Below are 16,461 nucleotides of genomic sequence, written 5' to 3'. Positions count from 1 at the left end.
TTGTCATCGGGGAAATTCAAATCAAAACCACAATGAGATACCACCTCACACCAGTCAGAACGGCTAAAATTAACAAGACAGGAAACAACAAATGTTGGCAAGGATGTGACGAAAGGGGAGCCCTCTTACACTGTTGGTGGGAATGCAAGCTGGTACAGCCACTCTGGAAAACAGTATAGAGGTTCCTCAAGAAGTTAAAAATAGAGCTACCCTACAACCTAGCAATTGCACTACTGGGTATTTACCCCAAAGATACGGATGTAGTGAAACGAAGGGGCACCTGCACCCCAATGTATATAACAGCAGTGTCCACAATAGCCAAACTATGGAAGGAGACGATATGTCCATGGACAGAAGAATGGATAAAGAAGATGTGGGATATATATACAATGGAATATTACTCAGCCATCAGAAAAGATGAATATTTAACATTTACATCGACATGGGTAGAACTGGAGGGTATTATGCTAAGCAAAATAAGTCAGTTGGAGAAAGACAATTATCATATGGTTTCACTCATATGTGGAATATAAGAAACAGTGCAGAGGACCATAAGGAAAGGGAGGGAAAACTGAATGGGAAGAAATCAGAGAGGGAGACAAACCATGAGACTCTTAACTATGGGAAACAAACTGAGGGTTGCTGAAGAGGAGTTGGGTGGGGAAATGGGATAATTGGGTAATGGGCATTAAGGACAACACATGATATGAGCACTGGATGTTATACACAACTGATGAATTGTTGAACACTACATCTGAAACCAGTGATGTACCATGTGTTGGCTAATTGAATTTAAATTTTAAAAAAAGAAAGAAAAAAGAATTCAGTATTGAAAAATGTACACTGTGTCCAAGTATATGTAGTAACTGGAAGAAACAACCTTTAAATTTAAAGCCTCTTTAATTCTTTTTTTTTGAAGATTTTATTTATTTATTTGACAGAGAGAGAGAGAGCGAGAGAGGGAACACAAACAGGGGGAGTGAGAGAGGGAGAAGCAGGCTTCCCACCGAGCAGGGAGCCCGATGCGGGGCTCAATCCCAGGACCCTGGGATCCTGACCTGAGCCTAAGGCAGACGCTTGACGACTGAGCCACCCAGGCACCCCAACCTCTTTAATTGTTGATTCCATGTTTTTATATACTTCCTTATAAGAATTTTTGTTAAATATTGAATTTGCAGTCACAGAACCTGGTTTTGCTCTCTAACTGTGTGACTTAGGACAAGTCACTTCACCTCTCAGAGTTTTCGTTTCCTCCCTGATTACAGAGGATAAGAGTACTTAGCTCTAAGAGTTAGTGTGAGAATTAAATGAGATCATGTGGGTTGGTTTTTTTTTAAGTAAACTCTACACCCAACTTGGGTCTTAAACTCACGACCCCAAGATCAAGAGTCACATGCTCTACTGACCAAGCCAGCCAGGTGCACTGAGATCATGTATTTTTAAATATTTTGAAACGCAATAATAATATAACTATTATTATAGACTAACCACCTTATGACAGGTTCTTACTCAATATAAATATTAAATAAGGTATTGTTTAAATTATATCTGAATTATAACTATGATATCATGTACTTTTTATATACTGCTTATAATTGCTAATTCTAACAACAGTTGAGTGAGATGTAATTATGCCCATTTTATGGTTGAGAAAGTAGGCTCAGAAAGTCAAGTAACCTGCCTAGGCCAAATGGCTAGTTAGTGGCAAAGCTGAATCTGAAACTCCCAAATCCAAGCTTCTTCCACTCTACCCTTGACATGCCAACAGGCTAGTGGATAAATTGCTTTTGCTTGTACAGCATAAAAAAGAGAGAGCTGACATCTCTCCTGTCACCTCAGGCCAAACCACTCCTACCCCTACCAGATAGGTAGAAATCATTCGTATATCTAAAAACATTACCTAAGATTCAACATCCTTCCTCAAACAGCTACTTCAGTGTTAAAATGTTTAGTGTCCCCTGCCCGCCCCCCCCCCCCACCCGCCCCGCCACTGTGTAATCTTTCTGTTAGTCTAACCTCCATCTTGGACACCTTTTTAATTACACGTTCATTGTTAAAATACACTTGGCAAAGAAAAATAAATAGAAAGAAATAAAAAAAATTTATTACCTATAGACCTACCTGAAGAGGTAACATTTTTAAATTTCTTCCGTTTTTAAAAATCTGTGCACATTTTTATCATAAGTGTGATTGTAAATGCCAAATGAAGTAACATGCAAAAATTTTAGGTAATGTCCTGTTTTTTATCATCTATTTTTTCTGACTTTAACTCAGGAAGTTGGCAGGACTGCTACATATTAAAGAGACAGAACAAAGAAATGTGATAAGTTATCCTTGATTGGATCATCATGCAAAAAATATTATTGAAAGACATTTGGGGTACAATTTGGGGTTATCTGAATATGGACTGAGTATTGGATAATATTAGAGGACTATTGTTAATTTTCTCGTGTGTAACAATATATGGGGTTGCAATAAGTCACTATGTCTGATCCCTTTCCAGAAACACCTGTTGAAGTATTTAGGTGAAAAATCATGATGTCTATAACATACTTGCAAATGATTCCCCAAAACTATATATGGATGAAGGAAATATGAGAAAATGTCAACAACTGTTGAGTCTAAGAGGTAGGCATGCAGGTGTATGCTACACTGTTTTTCAACTTTTCTGTGTGTTTGCAATGTTTCCTCAATAAAATGCTGAAGAAAAAAATCCAAAAGAAACATATGGTTGTTACAGAAAATTTGCAGAGAACAGAAAAATGTAAGGACAAAAATCAGTGTGGTTTTAAACCTTTTCTTGTACCTTCTGTGATGGTCTCATTTCTTTATAAGTACTTGAGGAGTTTAAGAAAATCACCCTCATGATGTTCTCCTTTCTCTAATCCAGCTACTACATGGTCTTACTTTCCAGTTCTTGCCTCAGTTTGGGGGTCCTCTCTTAACATTTTCATGGCACTCTTTAATAGTGGATGCTACACTTTTATTAATCAGAGACCTAAATAATGCTCAGGGTCGAAGAAGATTAGTTCTTCATTCTTGAGTCTTCACAGGACAGGTGTCATTTGTTTAGTAGGTTAGATCTGTTCATTAGTATTAGCTATCCAATAAGGCCTAAAGAAAAAAATGTGGTCAACATGCAGGCTGCTTAGTGTCACATAAAAACAAAACAAAATAAAACTCTCTTTCACACTATTGCCTACAAGCTTCATCCTAACCAGCCATGCTGCAGGGATGAACCATGGCCTAAGGAGTCAGGCAAGAGAACATGGATATTTCAGCATAAACCATCACCACTACTGCCCAAATAATTCTTAAGAGTGTGACCTGGGGAGGGCAGATCAAATCAAACCAAATCAGCATCACATTAGATTTTTAAATATAAAATGTGCATCTAAAAAATTGTGTCCTCCAGGGGCACCTGGGTGGCACAGTCAGTTAAGTGTCCAAGTGTCCTGTGCTCAGGGGGGAGAGGCAGAGGGAAAGGGGGAAGCAGACTCCTCACTGAGCAGGAAGCAAAATGCGGGACTCAATCCCAGGACCCCGGGATCATGACCTGAGCCGAAGGCAGACGCTTAACCGACTGAGCCACTCGGGTACCCTTGTTTTGGAAATTTATGAGACAAAGAAAACATATTGTAAACTCCATTACAAATCATCATTCTGTGACGGCTGTAAATAATTCCTCTGGATATGTACTCTCATAACACAGAACTCTGGATGTCAGCCCTCCTAGCCTCCTCGGGGATCTCACTTAATCAGCAATACCCTTTCTGTCTGTATCTTCACTCTTTCCCCCTTGTCAGCCATTCATGCATTCAGGGCTCCCTTCACTCAAATGGAGTGAGAAGAGGAGGTCCTTCAAACTCTAGACCACCCCATCTACCCCATCCCTTGTAAAGCCAGGTTTTTGATTGGTTGGTTGATTACTTGATTAAGAGGCAACTTACTTGACTGTATTCTCACTACCCATTCACTTATTCCTCGTACTACCGTAAACTCCTCCTGCAACCACAGCTGGATTCTGAAACACTTGTCATCAATGATCTCTCCACTGCTAACCCCTCTTTGTCACTTGACACCACTGATTACTTCTGGAAATGCTTCTCTTTCCTTGACTAGAGGGACCATAACTCCATGGCTCTTCTGTCTTCTCTTCTCCTTCTCTGTAGCCTGAAGCTCCTTCTCAGTCTCCTATTGAGTTTCTCTTCTCTGTCACTTTTGTGTTGGTGTCCCTCAGGGTCCCAGCCTTGTCCCTTTATTCTCTCACTTTGCAGTTCCTCCCTTGTCTTATATTATAATCTGTGTTCCCAAGCGAGGGCCAAGTTGGTGCATTTTTGCAACCCCTACCACTAAGGAAAAGGCAACTGTATTAGTCCACATTCTCCAGAGAAATAGAACCAATAGGTTATAATATATATTGAGAGAGAAAGAGAGAGAGTTTTAAGGAATTGGTGATTCCTTAACTCATGTGATTCTGGAAACTGGCAAGTCCAAAATCTTACAGGTGGGCAGGCAGGATGGAGACTCAGAGAAGAGCCAATGTTGCAGTTCAAGTCCCAAGGCAGTCTACTGGCAGAATTTCTTTTCTTCCAGGGAGGTCAGGCTTTCGCTAGTAAAACCTTCAACTGATTAGGTGAGGCTCGCCACATTAGGAAGGATAATCAGCTTTACCCTAAATCTCCTGATTTGTATGTTAATTCCATCTAAAAACTATTTTCATAGAATCATCTAGAATAATATTTGACCAAATATTTGGATACTGTGGCTTAGTCAAGTTGATACCCAAAAGTAACCATCGTGGGTATCTTTGGACTCTGAGGGCAATAGATAGCACATTTGGGTCTGCTACTCTAACTAATTTACTGAGTGATTTAGTTTGCTAACTTCGAGTGGGGCCCAGAACAAGAAAGAACTCTGTCCAGGGCTTTTGTGTCCTATCATAATTTGAAACTTATGACTCAGCAGATTCAATAATGCTGGAGGTATCCACAGGAGATGAGAAAACTGTATATGGCGTCCAGCAAGTCTCAGTAGAAGAATCAGAGTGCAGACATCTAGGTTTTGGGATATACTGAATGCTACTGTGCCCTAATCGAGTTCAAGTACCCGACCATGAAACTACACCAAGTGACCAGGTGACCTGAGCTGCCCATTATAAATGATGTAATCCAACCCATCAACCCATTTTGGGTGTAGGAAAGGATGTTCATCATCAAAAAGATATGGCTTATGTAAGATCTAGCTTGAGCAGGTTCTGAAAGCACAAATGAGTTACACAAACATGCTATCTACGCCGGAGCCACTTCTCCTTCACTCACACCTATGGTCTCATACGACATTCCACTTGATCAAGGAAGCAAAAATTTGAGCCTGGTTTAGAGATGCAACTACACAATATGTGGGCACCAGCTGAAAGTCAACTGCTGCAGAATCATAATCCCATTCAAGGGTGGCCCTGAAGGACAATAGGGAGGATAAATCTTCCCAGTGGGCAGAAAGTCAAGCCATCCATTTGGTGTGCACTTTGCCTGAAAGGAGAGATGCTTATATATTTAGGTCTACACAGATTCATGGGCTGGAGGTTAGTGACCTAGAAGGTGCAAGATTGAAGAACTGATAACAAGGAGTTTTGGGAAAGAAGCATGTGGATATGTCCACTTAATAATCGACATAGAATGTAAGGACATTTCTTTTCCATGTGAATGCTCATCTAGGGTATAAGATTGCCATTCTCTATAATCAGGGGAGCAAGAAGAGCCAGTATGGGTATGCCAACCTCTTCCCTTGGTCACCCTGCAATTTATTAAATGAGCTCGTGAATAAAACAGCCATAGTAAGCAGGGATGGAGGTTATGCAAGGGTTCAAGCATGTGGACTTCTCACCAAGACTAATCTAGCTACCACCACTGCTAAGTGCCCAGCCTACCACCCAGCAGAAAACTACACTGAACCCTGGTACATAGCACCACACCATGGATGGAACAGCAGCCGTCAGATAGCAGGTTGATTTTTATTAAGCACCTTCCATGAAGGGAGCAGTGATAGGGCCTCACTGGAATAGACACTCATTCTAGATGGGGATTTACCTCCCCTGCAGGCAATGCTTCTGCCATCACCACCATCTGTGTATTTACTGAATGCCTATTCACTGTCACAGAATCCCACACAATATTGTACTGACAAAAGAACTCATTTCACAGCAAAAAGAGTGAGGCAATGGGCTAAGACCCAAGGGATTTGCTAGAAGTGGCTAACATTATAGAATCGTTGGAATGGCTGTCAAAGACCCTGTTTTGGTGACAAATGAGAGACAAAGACAGTGCCTTGCAACATGAGGGTGCTCTTCTACAAAGTGCAGTATATGCTCCAAATCAGCTGCCAAGATGTATGGCTCCTTTTTTTTTTTTTACCCCACAGATTATATAGGTGCAGAAACCAAGGGGAAGACAGGAGAGTAGCCTTTCTTGTTATTAGACCTCATCATCTACTTACAGTTTTGCTTCTGCTCTCGTCAGGTTTAGAGGTCTTAGTTCCCAAAGGGGGAAGGTTTCTCCCAGGAGACATAACATGGTTCAGTTTGAACTGAAAATTGAGGTTTCCATCGGGCCATTTTGTGTTTTCTCAAACCCCTGAACAAGAGGAGGGATATATTCTACTGACTGTGTGATGGATCTGTACCAAGGGTATCTGGCCTCTGCTTAGTTCTCTTACAACTACTGTAACCAGCTTGTACAAAATAGCCTGAGGTTTTCTCAACTTTATCAAATTCTCCCATTCCAGAAAGCTCTGCAGTCCTAGACAAACTGGGGCAGTTGGTTACCCAAATAACTTGCTTGAGACATTGTAGGCATTCAGTAAAATTGCTTTAGGGTGGATCTTGTTTATATCAGGCTAAATCCATCACTACCCTCCCAAAATAGATCTTTTTTTTTTTAAAGATTTTATTTATTTATTTGAGAGAGAGAATGAGAGAGAGAGCACATGAGAGGGGGGAGGGTCAGAGAGAGAGGCAGACTCCCTGCCGAGCAGGGAGCCCGACATGGGACTCCAGGATCATGACCTGAGCCGAAGGCAGTCGCCTAACCGACTGAGCCACCCAGGCGCCCTTTTTTTTTTTTTTTTTTTAAATAGACTCTGTACCCAGCATGGAGCCAAATGTGGGGCTTGAACTCATGGCCCTGAGATCAAGACCTGAGCTGAGATCAAGAGTTGGACACTTAACTGAGTCAGCCAGGTGCCCCCAAAATATATCTTTAATGACACCCAAACTTATTTTGCATCCTAGGGAGAAATGTTTGATGGTAACATTGGCTTGCCCCTTCTTTCGCTCACTTCTCACAATTATCTTCAGTGGCTTACATGCCTTTGAGGACAGAGATATGTTTTCTTGGCAAGTTGAAGAGAAAGCCTTGGAAGTCACATGCTTCAGCTCAGTTATGATCTTCACTCATATTTTCCCATGTTTTCTAGGGCATGGATGTTATCTTTTTTGGTGAATTCTCATAAATCCAATTTTTTCAGCACTAGGGAAAATTTATGTTAGATATGGAAGAAACCATAGAAATCATCTCATCCAAACCCAGTATTTCATGTTCATTTACAACGCTGTTATTTAAACTTATTTTTGTTTTAGTTTATGATTTGTCATGTTCACAAAGCATTCATTTCCTTAAGTGACCAAAAATTATACTTGTACATTTAATCCAGTGAGTAATTTATTTTTTTGCATGTAAAATGATTGTGAGCTCTGACTTTCAAAACCTAGAAAAAGCTCAGTGTTCTTTAGCATCTCATCAAAAATCACTACTCAGTGAGGGTTTGTTGACAAGGGACCCTGGTCTTCTAAGGACTGCACATCGGCCTCATTTTCTATTGTGTCTGGGTAATGACATCAGTGATTGTCAAAAGATCTGTTTGCAGATGGACTTGGCTTATAGCACCAATCACAGAGTAGAACTCAAGATTAAGATGGATTTCAGGGCGCCTGGGTGGCTCAGTTCGTTAAGCGACTGCCTTCGGCTCAGGTCATGATCCTGGAGTCCCTGGATCGAGTCCCACATCGGGCTCCCTGCTCGGCAGGGAGTCTGCTTCTCCCTCTGACCCTAACCCCTCTCATGTGCTCTCTCTCATTCTCTCTCTCTCAAATAAATAAATAAAAAATAAATAAATAAAAAAGATGGATTTCATTCAGGTCAGCAATAACTAAGGTAAAACAATACCCTCCCACAAAACCTCCATTGGTGCTACTCTCCACCAAATAATGGGGTAAATAGATCATTAGTTTTGTGTTATGTTCTTATGAATCAGTTCTAATATTCCAATGACAACAATAAAGAAGAGCAGAATTTGCAGGAACGACAAACTGAATTTAAACAATGACCAAGAAATATTCATCATGCTTTGAAACTCATGCAAGGGTTTATCAGAGTCCACTTGCTATGATATTACCCAGAAAGGAGATTCCGACTGTCAGCTAAAAGCCACAGAATAGGATTTTTTTAAACCATATTTTTCCTTCTTTGACTTTAAAATTCATTATTTTATTACTTTATTTCCTCACTTTGAGTGCATTGGGACTGTTATGGGAGATCTGAATTCCCGCTGGTGTGGGAAATTGAAAAAAACCAAGATGACAGGAGTAGGAGGGTCAACAACACCAAATTCCTTTCAGCTCCTAGCCTGACAGTAGAGGATACAATGTCAAGATTAGTAAAAAGCCCAGATCCAAGCATTAAGAATGCCCCACTAAGAAGTTCTATAAATACTTTTGTCAAAAGTTATTTAATATTGGGAAAAGAGAAATCATGGATATCTCTGAAAGAAAAAAAAAAACGTTTTGGGTACTTGGATGGCTCAGTGGGTTAAGTGTCTGCCTTCGGCTCAGGTCATGATCCCAGGGTCCTGGGATCAAGTCCTGCATCAGGCTCTCTGCTCAGGGGGGAGTCTGCTTCTCCCTCTGCCCCTCTCCCCACTCATGTGCATGCTCTCTCTCTCACTCACTCACTTTCTCTCTCTTAAGTAAATAAATAATATCTTTTAAAAAAAAGAAAAGAAAGTTTTGATTAAAAGGAGTTCAAGGGGCGCCTGGGTGGCTCAGTTGTTAAGCGTCTGCCTTCGGCTCAGGTCATGATCCCAGGGTCCTGGGATCGAGCCCCACGTCGGGCTCCCTGCTCGGCGGGGAGCCTGCTTCTCCCTCTCCCACTCCCCCTGCTTGTGTTCCCTCTCTCGCTGTGTCTCTCTCTGTCAAAATAAATAAATAAAATCTTTAAAAATAAAAATAAAAATAAAAAATAAAAAAATAAAAGGAGTTCAAATCAGCAGCTGAAGCCTTACACAACAGCTTCTGGTTTGAATGATCTGTCAACTCTTTCCTGGTTTCTTCTCATAAATCCTGTAGTTAATCTGGTCTCATCAAGCTGTAGGAGGGTACTGTGAGTGGCAAACAATGCTCAAGGGCTCCAGAGCAGAGACCAAATCTAGGATAGAGCTGTAAGATCCTTTATTTAGAAGTCAGGAAGACTTAGGGCAGTGCCTCATAGATCCTGCAGACAGACAGAAAGGCTTCTAAGGATTTTAAGAGTATTCTTGCAGACTTTCTCTGTTTCAGCAACGGGGCTTCTAAGAAGAATCTAAGGCCATTATCCCACAGCAGTTTTACAGGGAGTCCAACACAGAGGAAAGCTTATTCCAAAGAGAATTGTGAGTCTGACGTCTATATGATGGAATGGATTATAAATTGACACTCAGGAACTCCACAAGGTTTTTAAATTATATCAGCATGATCTGAAAAAGACAGACATACAGCACCTGCATGCTTTTACCAGCATTTCTCAAAGTGTAGTCCACAAATTACTTGTGATCCACATCAGACCTGATCTGAATGGAGGTGGGGGGGGAGTTGCATATCTGGGAATCAGTATTTTTAATAGGTAATACTATGGATGTTAAAGTTCAATATCCACCTCAAACAGACCTATTTACTCATTCCTAAATATATTGTTCCTTGTAGCACTGCCTTCCATTCTCTCGTGTAGGAACATTGCTGCCTTCCATTCCTCACATAATATCCATAGTTTAAATTTTGTGCATTCTGTCCTTTCAGTAAATAGTAGTGGATCAATTGGACAAGGAGAATGTGATGCCTCTTTCACATTAGACACACAAAAATTAATTTGAAATGGATTGTAGCCCTAAATATGAAAAGTAAAATAATGCTTTTAGAGGAAAACGTAGGAGAATATCTTCATAAACTTGAGGTATAAAATATAAGAAAAAAGTACAAAACAAAAGAATAAAAATTATACTTAATTAAAATTAAGACCTTCTCTTAGTCAAAAAAACACCATTAAAAGAATGAAATGCAGGGTAGAACTGGGAGAAAAATTTGCAATACATATATCCAATGAAGTACTGGTATCTGGAATAGGTAAAGAATCCCTACAACTCTAAGAGAAAAAGACAGACATCTATTTTATTATAGCTATTGATGGATGTGAAGTGGTATCTCCTTTTAGTTTTGATTTGCACTTCCCTAATAATTACTGATGTTAAGCATCTTTTTTTTTTCTTTAAGTAAGCTCTACACCCAACTTGGGGTTTGAACTCATGACCCTGAGATCAAGAGTTGCATACTTTACCCACAGAGCCAGCCAGGAGCCCTGGGCACCTCTTTATATACCTGTTGGCCATTTGGATATCTTCTTTGGAGAAATGTCTGTTTAAGGTCTTTGCCCATTTTTAATGTAGTTTATTCATGTTTTTTTACTTTTGAGTTCTATGGTCAGAAGCCTTAATATTTTAAACATGTTTGTACTAAAAAAAAAAAAAAAAGTTTGTACTACCCTAAGAGATCTACAGAGTCAATGCTATCCCAATCAAAATTCAATGACATTTTTTACTGAAATAGAGAAAATAATCCTAAAATTCATAGGGAACCACAAAAGACCCCAAATAGCCAAAGCAATCTTGAGAAAGAAGAACAAAGATGAAGTTATTAATACGTCCTGATTTCAGGGTGCCTGGGTGGCTCAGTCAATTAAGCAGCTATCTTCAGCTCAGATCATGATCTCAAGGGTCCTGGGATGGAGCCCCTCGTCAGGCTCCCTGCTGAGCAGGAAGCCTGCTTATCCCTCTCTCTCTGCTCCTCCCCCTGCTTGTGCGCGGTCTCTCTCTCTGTCTCCCAAATAAATAAATAAAATCTTTAAAAAAAAAAAAACCCTTCCTGATTTCAAAACATATTACAAGGCTACAGTAATTAAAACAGTATAGTACTAGCATAAAGACAGACATATAGACCAATGGAGTGGAATAGAAAGCCCAAAAACAAACCCACACACATATGATCAGATAATCTTTGACAACAATGCTGAGAATACACAAGAGAGAAAAGACAACCTTTTCAATAAATGGTTCTGAGAAAATTGGACATCCATACGCAAAAAAATGAAATCGGATCCCTACTTTACAGCATACACAAAATCAACTCAAAATGGGTTAAAGACTTGGGGCACCTGGGTGTCTTGGTCAGTTAAGCGTCCAACTCTTGATTTTGGCTCAGGTCATGATCTCAGGGTCACGAGATCAAGCTCCATGTTGGGCTCCACACTGGGCGTGGATTCTGCTTGAGATTCTCCCTTTTCCCTCTGCCCCTCTTCCCCACCCCCACAGACTCTCCCCCCAAAAAGGGGGGGTTAAAGACTTAAATTTAAGACTTGAGAACTTCTAGAAAACTTCTAGAAAAAAGCAAAGGGGAAAAGCTCCTTGATGTTGGTCTTGGTAATGGACTTCTTGGATATCATACCAAAAGCATAGGCAACAAAAGCAGAAATAGATAAGTGGGACTACATCAAACTGAAAAGTTTCAGCACAGCAAAGGAAGCAGTCAATAGACTAAAAAGGCAACCTACAGAATGGGAGAAAATATTTGCAAACCATATATCTGAAAGGGTTTTTTTTTTTTTAAGATTTTATTTATTTGAAAGAGAGAGAGCAAGAGCACGAGCATGGAGGAGTGGCAGGCAGAGGGAAAAGCAGACTTCCTGCTGAGCAGGGAGCCCGATGCAGAGCTCGATCCCAAGACCCCGGGATCATGACCTGAGCTGAAGGCAGATGCTTAACTGAGCCACCCAGGCATCCCGAAAGGGGGTTAATTTTTAAACACCCATTTTAAGTCTCATTTGAGGACTTAATGAAAAGTCACAGACACATGAAGTGTCTTTTCCTTATAAGTGGTGCAAGTCTCCAGAACAACATGGAGCCCACACAGCATGGACCCAACATTACACTGACTGCTCAGGGTGATCATGTTCCTGCTGGGTGGAGTCTCCCACTACCCGGGGCACCCAGATCTCTGACCTGGGCTGAGATACAAGAGGTAGGACCACAATGGGGAAGGGGAAAAATAACAGAGGGAGCCCTTGACTGATGTGTGAAAAAAAGGGAACCGACCATACTTTGCTCTTGTGCACAAGCACCTCAGTACATTCTAGAACTGCCATGCCAAAAATTAAACAGAAGCCTTTGTTTGGAGATCGGCTCAGACGTGCCCTTTAGCTCTCAGCTCGAAGGCTCTTCTGCCTGTTCCTGCCTCAGAAGTCTCACAGAGCATGGCCCTGGGTGCATCGCCCTGCATCATGGTTTTTGTTGTTGTTGTTGTTGTTTTTATCATACTGAAGAGTGATGCTGAACAACAATACTACCCAAAAGTGTGAGTGTGGTTGGAAAGATTAATGAGAGGTTTGTATTTTGATTTGTGGCTTTGGTCACTGCTTGCCTCTCAAGCTGCCTGTTTCGATTCAAATTAAGCAGCGCTTCTTGGACGATGTGTGCCAGCAAGCTGTACGTGCAGTTGCCGCCCTCCATCCATCACGGCGCGACTTACCCCACTCCAAGTTCCAGGTCAGCATTTCCTGATTGCATTCCTCGTCCCCGTCACGCTTCTAGCTGCCCTACTTCTAGCCATTCATCACGCAGCGGTTGTTGCTGTTAGCTGATGCTTTCACAGGACCAGTCCTGCGGAGCGGGCCAGATGGGAATGCCAGTGGGCTGCTGCCAGCCGGATGTTGCCTGGGATTTGTTAGTGATCTTAAGCATCAGAGAGCAATGTCCCTAGCAAAATCTGCGTTGAAGCAACTGGAACACCCAAGGACATCGAAGGCCTACCTCCTTCTCTCCAAAGTTAGAATGGGCTGCAGTATGCACTAGAACTTAAGCAGATAGGCTTTTGAGTCACACTACGGAGGTGGGCCACAAACTTGAGCAGGTCCTTTAGTTCTGCTTAGTTACCTTAGTCTTGGGGTCATTGCAAGAACAGTCAATTTATGTAAAGCGATTAGAACAACGCCTGTCACATTAAGAATCCTGTAAGTGTTGGCTATTGCTATTTTTCTGCTCACTCTGCTTAGTCTGACAACTTCAGATCGTTTATTTATTCCTTCAATCAATATTTACTGAGTACCGGGGCGCCTGGGTGGCTCAGTCGTTAAGCGTCTGCCTTCGGCTCAGGTCATGATCCCAGGGTCCCAGGATCAAGCCCCGCATCGGGCTCCCTGCTCCGCGGGAAGCCTGCTTCTCCCTCTCCCATTCCCCCTGCTTGTGTTCCCTCTCTCGCTGTGTCTCTCTCTGTCAAAATAAATAAATAAAATCTTTAAAAAAAAAACAAAAAAAAATATTTACTGAGTACCTATGATGTTCCAGGTACTGGGGACAGTGATCCATTTCCTTTGTGGTAAGCCTCAGTGTGATCATCTGGAAACCCCTTTGCACTCACAGCTGTGCAACTATGGGAACAATAAGACCTCAGAGAAGAAACTGCTGACCGGTTTGCCTCGGCAGACAGATTCTTAGGCAGCTTCTCGATTCCCATGCTCCCAGAATAGCCTAGGAAGAACAGAGGCAGACAGAGAACATGGAAGACACAGCACTGACTTGAACAGATGCTCTCCTCCTCCCCCCTCAACTCCCTATTCACCCAGAAACTCTGACATATTCTCAAGCAGGGGAGGAGGTTGGAGAGAGGACAGGGGTAGATGAAGAGTAGGTGTAGAGGAGTCCTACAAACAGCTAAGGTTATCTTTCTAGCCGATATGGCAAGATGAAGGTGCAAAATAGAATTAAATGGATTTAGAGAAAAGTACTACGGTAAAGCATATGAAATTGCTGATATTTGACAATTTTTAACTTATGAAACATCAGTTTCATATGGTTCACCCTGGAAAAGGTGCAACATTTCTTGTGCTTCCTGAGTTTATATAAGTCATATCTGCCACATGTGTTTTAAATTATCTTAGAAACGCTCAGGTATAAGAAATCATCATCATGAGAATTGGGCCTCACATTGAAACATGAAGACAAATTTTGGTCACCCGTGTTGGAAATTTGATGAATGAACTCACAGAAGCCAAGATAACAAATGACATGTGGAAGTCTTATTTATTCTACTCAATAAACCAATATCAACTGATTGGATTTCTTTCTTTAGTTCACTTTCTAGCTGGATCCTAGTAATACTCCTTCACAAAATGGGCTTATTAAAAAGCTCAGGAAGATTTGGGGTCTCTAGAACTTCTCAGGGACCAGGTTAAATGGTGGGCTGTATTCCCTACCAACTTCTTCATCCTTATTAAATCTTTATGTATATTCTCATCTGGTTGGACCCAGAGTTAAGATTACATATTTTTTAGAGGGTGACCCCCTGTATCACCAAGATTAGAAACCTTCCATCTAAACTGAACACTAAAACATGTTTCACACATTTTAAAAACAGGTTTACTCAGGCAGTGTGCCGGGAGGTTCCATGGATCTGTCTTTTGCTTCAACAGTGTTTGGATGGAACAACCCAGGGATGCCTCCTCTACCAACCTCTGACCAACCTCCGACTTTTCCTCCAGTCACAACCTTGGGAGCCATCTTCTTGGCCAACCTCTGCCTCTGGGACCAGCCAACACCCTATTTTGAGCTTAGCTCCTTATTATGGATCAGCCCTGAGCTCCCAGATTCATCAGAATGATTCCACCCAGGTGGAGGCTGCCGTCAACCACCTGGTCAACATGCATCTGCAGGCCTCCTACACCTACCTCTCTCTGGTCTCCTGTTTTGATGGTGAAAATGTGGCTCTGGAAGACGTGGGCTCCTTCTTCCTCGAGCTGGCTGAGGAGAAGCTTGAGGGTGCTGAACATCTCTTGAAGATGCCAAACCAGTGCAGCAGCCTCGTCCTTGTCCAGAAACCTTCCCAAGATGAGTGGAGTAAAGCCCTGGATGCCATAGAAGCCACCCTGGTTCTGGAGAAGAACCAGAACCAGGCCCTTCTGGATCTGCATGCCCTGGGTTCTGCCCTCGCAGACCTCCATCTCTGCGACTTCCTGGAGAACCACTTCCTAGATGAGGCGGTGAAGCACATCAAGAAGATGGGGACCACCTGATTCACCTCCTCAGACTAGCTGCCCCCAGGCTGGGCTGGGTGAGGATCTCATCCGAAGATTCACCCTCAAGCACAACCCTGAAGCCCAGCAGCCTTTGAGGGGCCCCTCTGGCAAACCCTGGCACCAGGGCTTCTGCCTGAGTCTCTCCCTGCAGCCACGAGGCAGCTTTTTAACCACCCCGGAGCCCTCTCCCAAGCCATGCACCAAATGGAAACAATAAAGTTTTTTGCAGGAAAAAAAAAAAAAAACAACCAGGGGCGCCTGGGTGGCTCAGTTGGTTGGGCGACTGCCTTCGGCTCAGGTCATGATCCTGGAGTCCCGGGATCGAGTCCCGCATCGGGTTCCCTGCTCGGCAGGGAGTCTGCTTCTCCCTCTGACCCTCCTCCCTCTCATGCTCTCTGTCTCAAATAAATAAATAAAATCTTAAAAAAAAAAACAAAACACAAAAAACAAACAGGTACACTCAATGTCCTCGCAAATTCTCCATCTAGAAATTTACTTGAAGAATATAATTAAAGATATACACAAAGATTTAGGTTTAAAGGTTGTATTAGTAAGAGAACAACTGGCACACTCAAACTAGGATAATTCACGTGGGGTTCATTTACAAAGAAATGGAGGAGTTGTAGGAAAACAACAGGGGATGGTGCAGGTACCTAGGGCTTGTGGAGGCGAAGAGCTGTCACCATCCCTAGGTTCAGAGGAAAAAGGACAAGGGAAGGACTGGTTCTGAGAACTGGGAAGAGAGGATTGGCCACCTTGAGAACAGTGACCTTCAGCCAGCTCTAGGAGACCTCACAGTAGGGAACAAGGAATTAATACCCTGACCTCACTCTTGTCCTTGTCTCCAATCTCCTACAGGAGCTCATGTTGGCGGGACCTCACTGGAAACCAGAGGGCAGAGGAACCAGTTAATGTTCTCCCTAAAGGAGAGCAGAGCTGAGAAAAGGATGGAGAAGAGTAGAAAGTGGATCTGGTAGAATAAACAAGAGATATCTGACACAAAGATGTTCATTGCAGCACTGTTCATAATAACTTA

At 42.2% G+C, this 16,461-nt stretch overlaps 1 protein-coding gene across 1 annotated transcript; it reads left to right on the top strand.

Moving 5' to 3' along the window:
- The first annotated feature begins 15,047 nt into the window (after positions 1–15,047).
- LOC123862441 (ferritin light chain-like) lies at positions 15,048–15,422 on the top strand. The gene has a single exon (XM_045901984.2). The coding sequence runs from the start codon at positions 15,051–15,053 to the stop codon at positions 15,420–15,422; it is 372 nt and encodes a 123-aa protein (XP_045757940.1). The 5' UTR covers positions 15,048–15,050.
- Positions 15,423–16,461: the final 1,039 nt, after the last annotated feature.

Source organism: Mirounga angustirostris, unplaced genomic scaffold (assembly GCF_029215605.1).
Source record: "Mirounga angustirostris isolate CCGP_5_RB_7025 unplaced genomic scaffold, mMirAng1.0.hap1 SCAF_9, whole genome shotgun sequence".
Taxonomy (NCBI): Eukaryota; Metazoa; Chordata; class Mammalia; order Carnivora; family Phocidae; genus Mirounga; species Mirounga angustirostris.
Note: the sequence above shows the minus strand (reverse complement) of the source record. Positions and strands in the feature narration are given on the sequence as shown.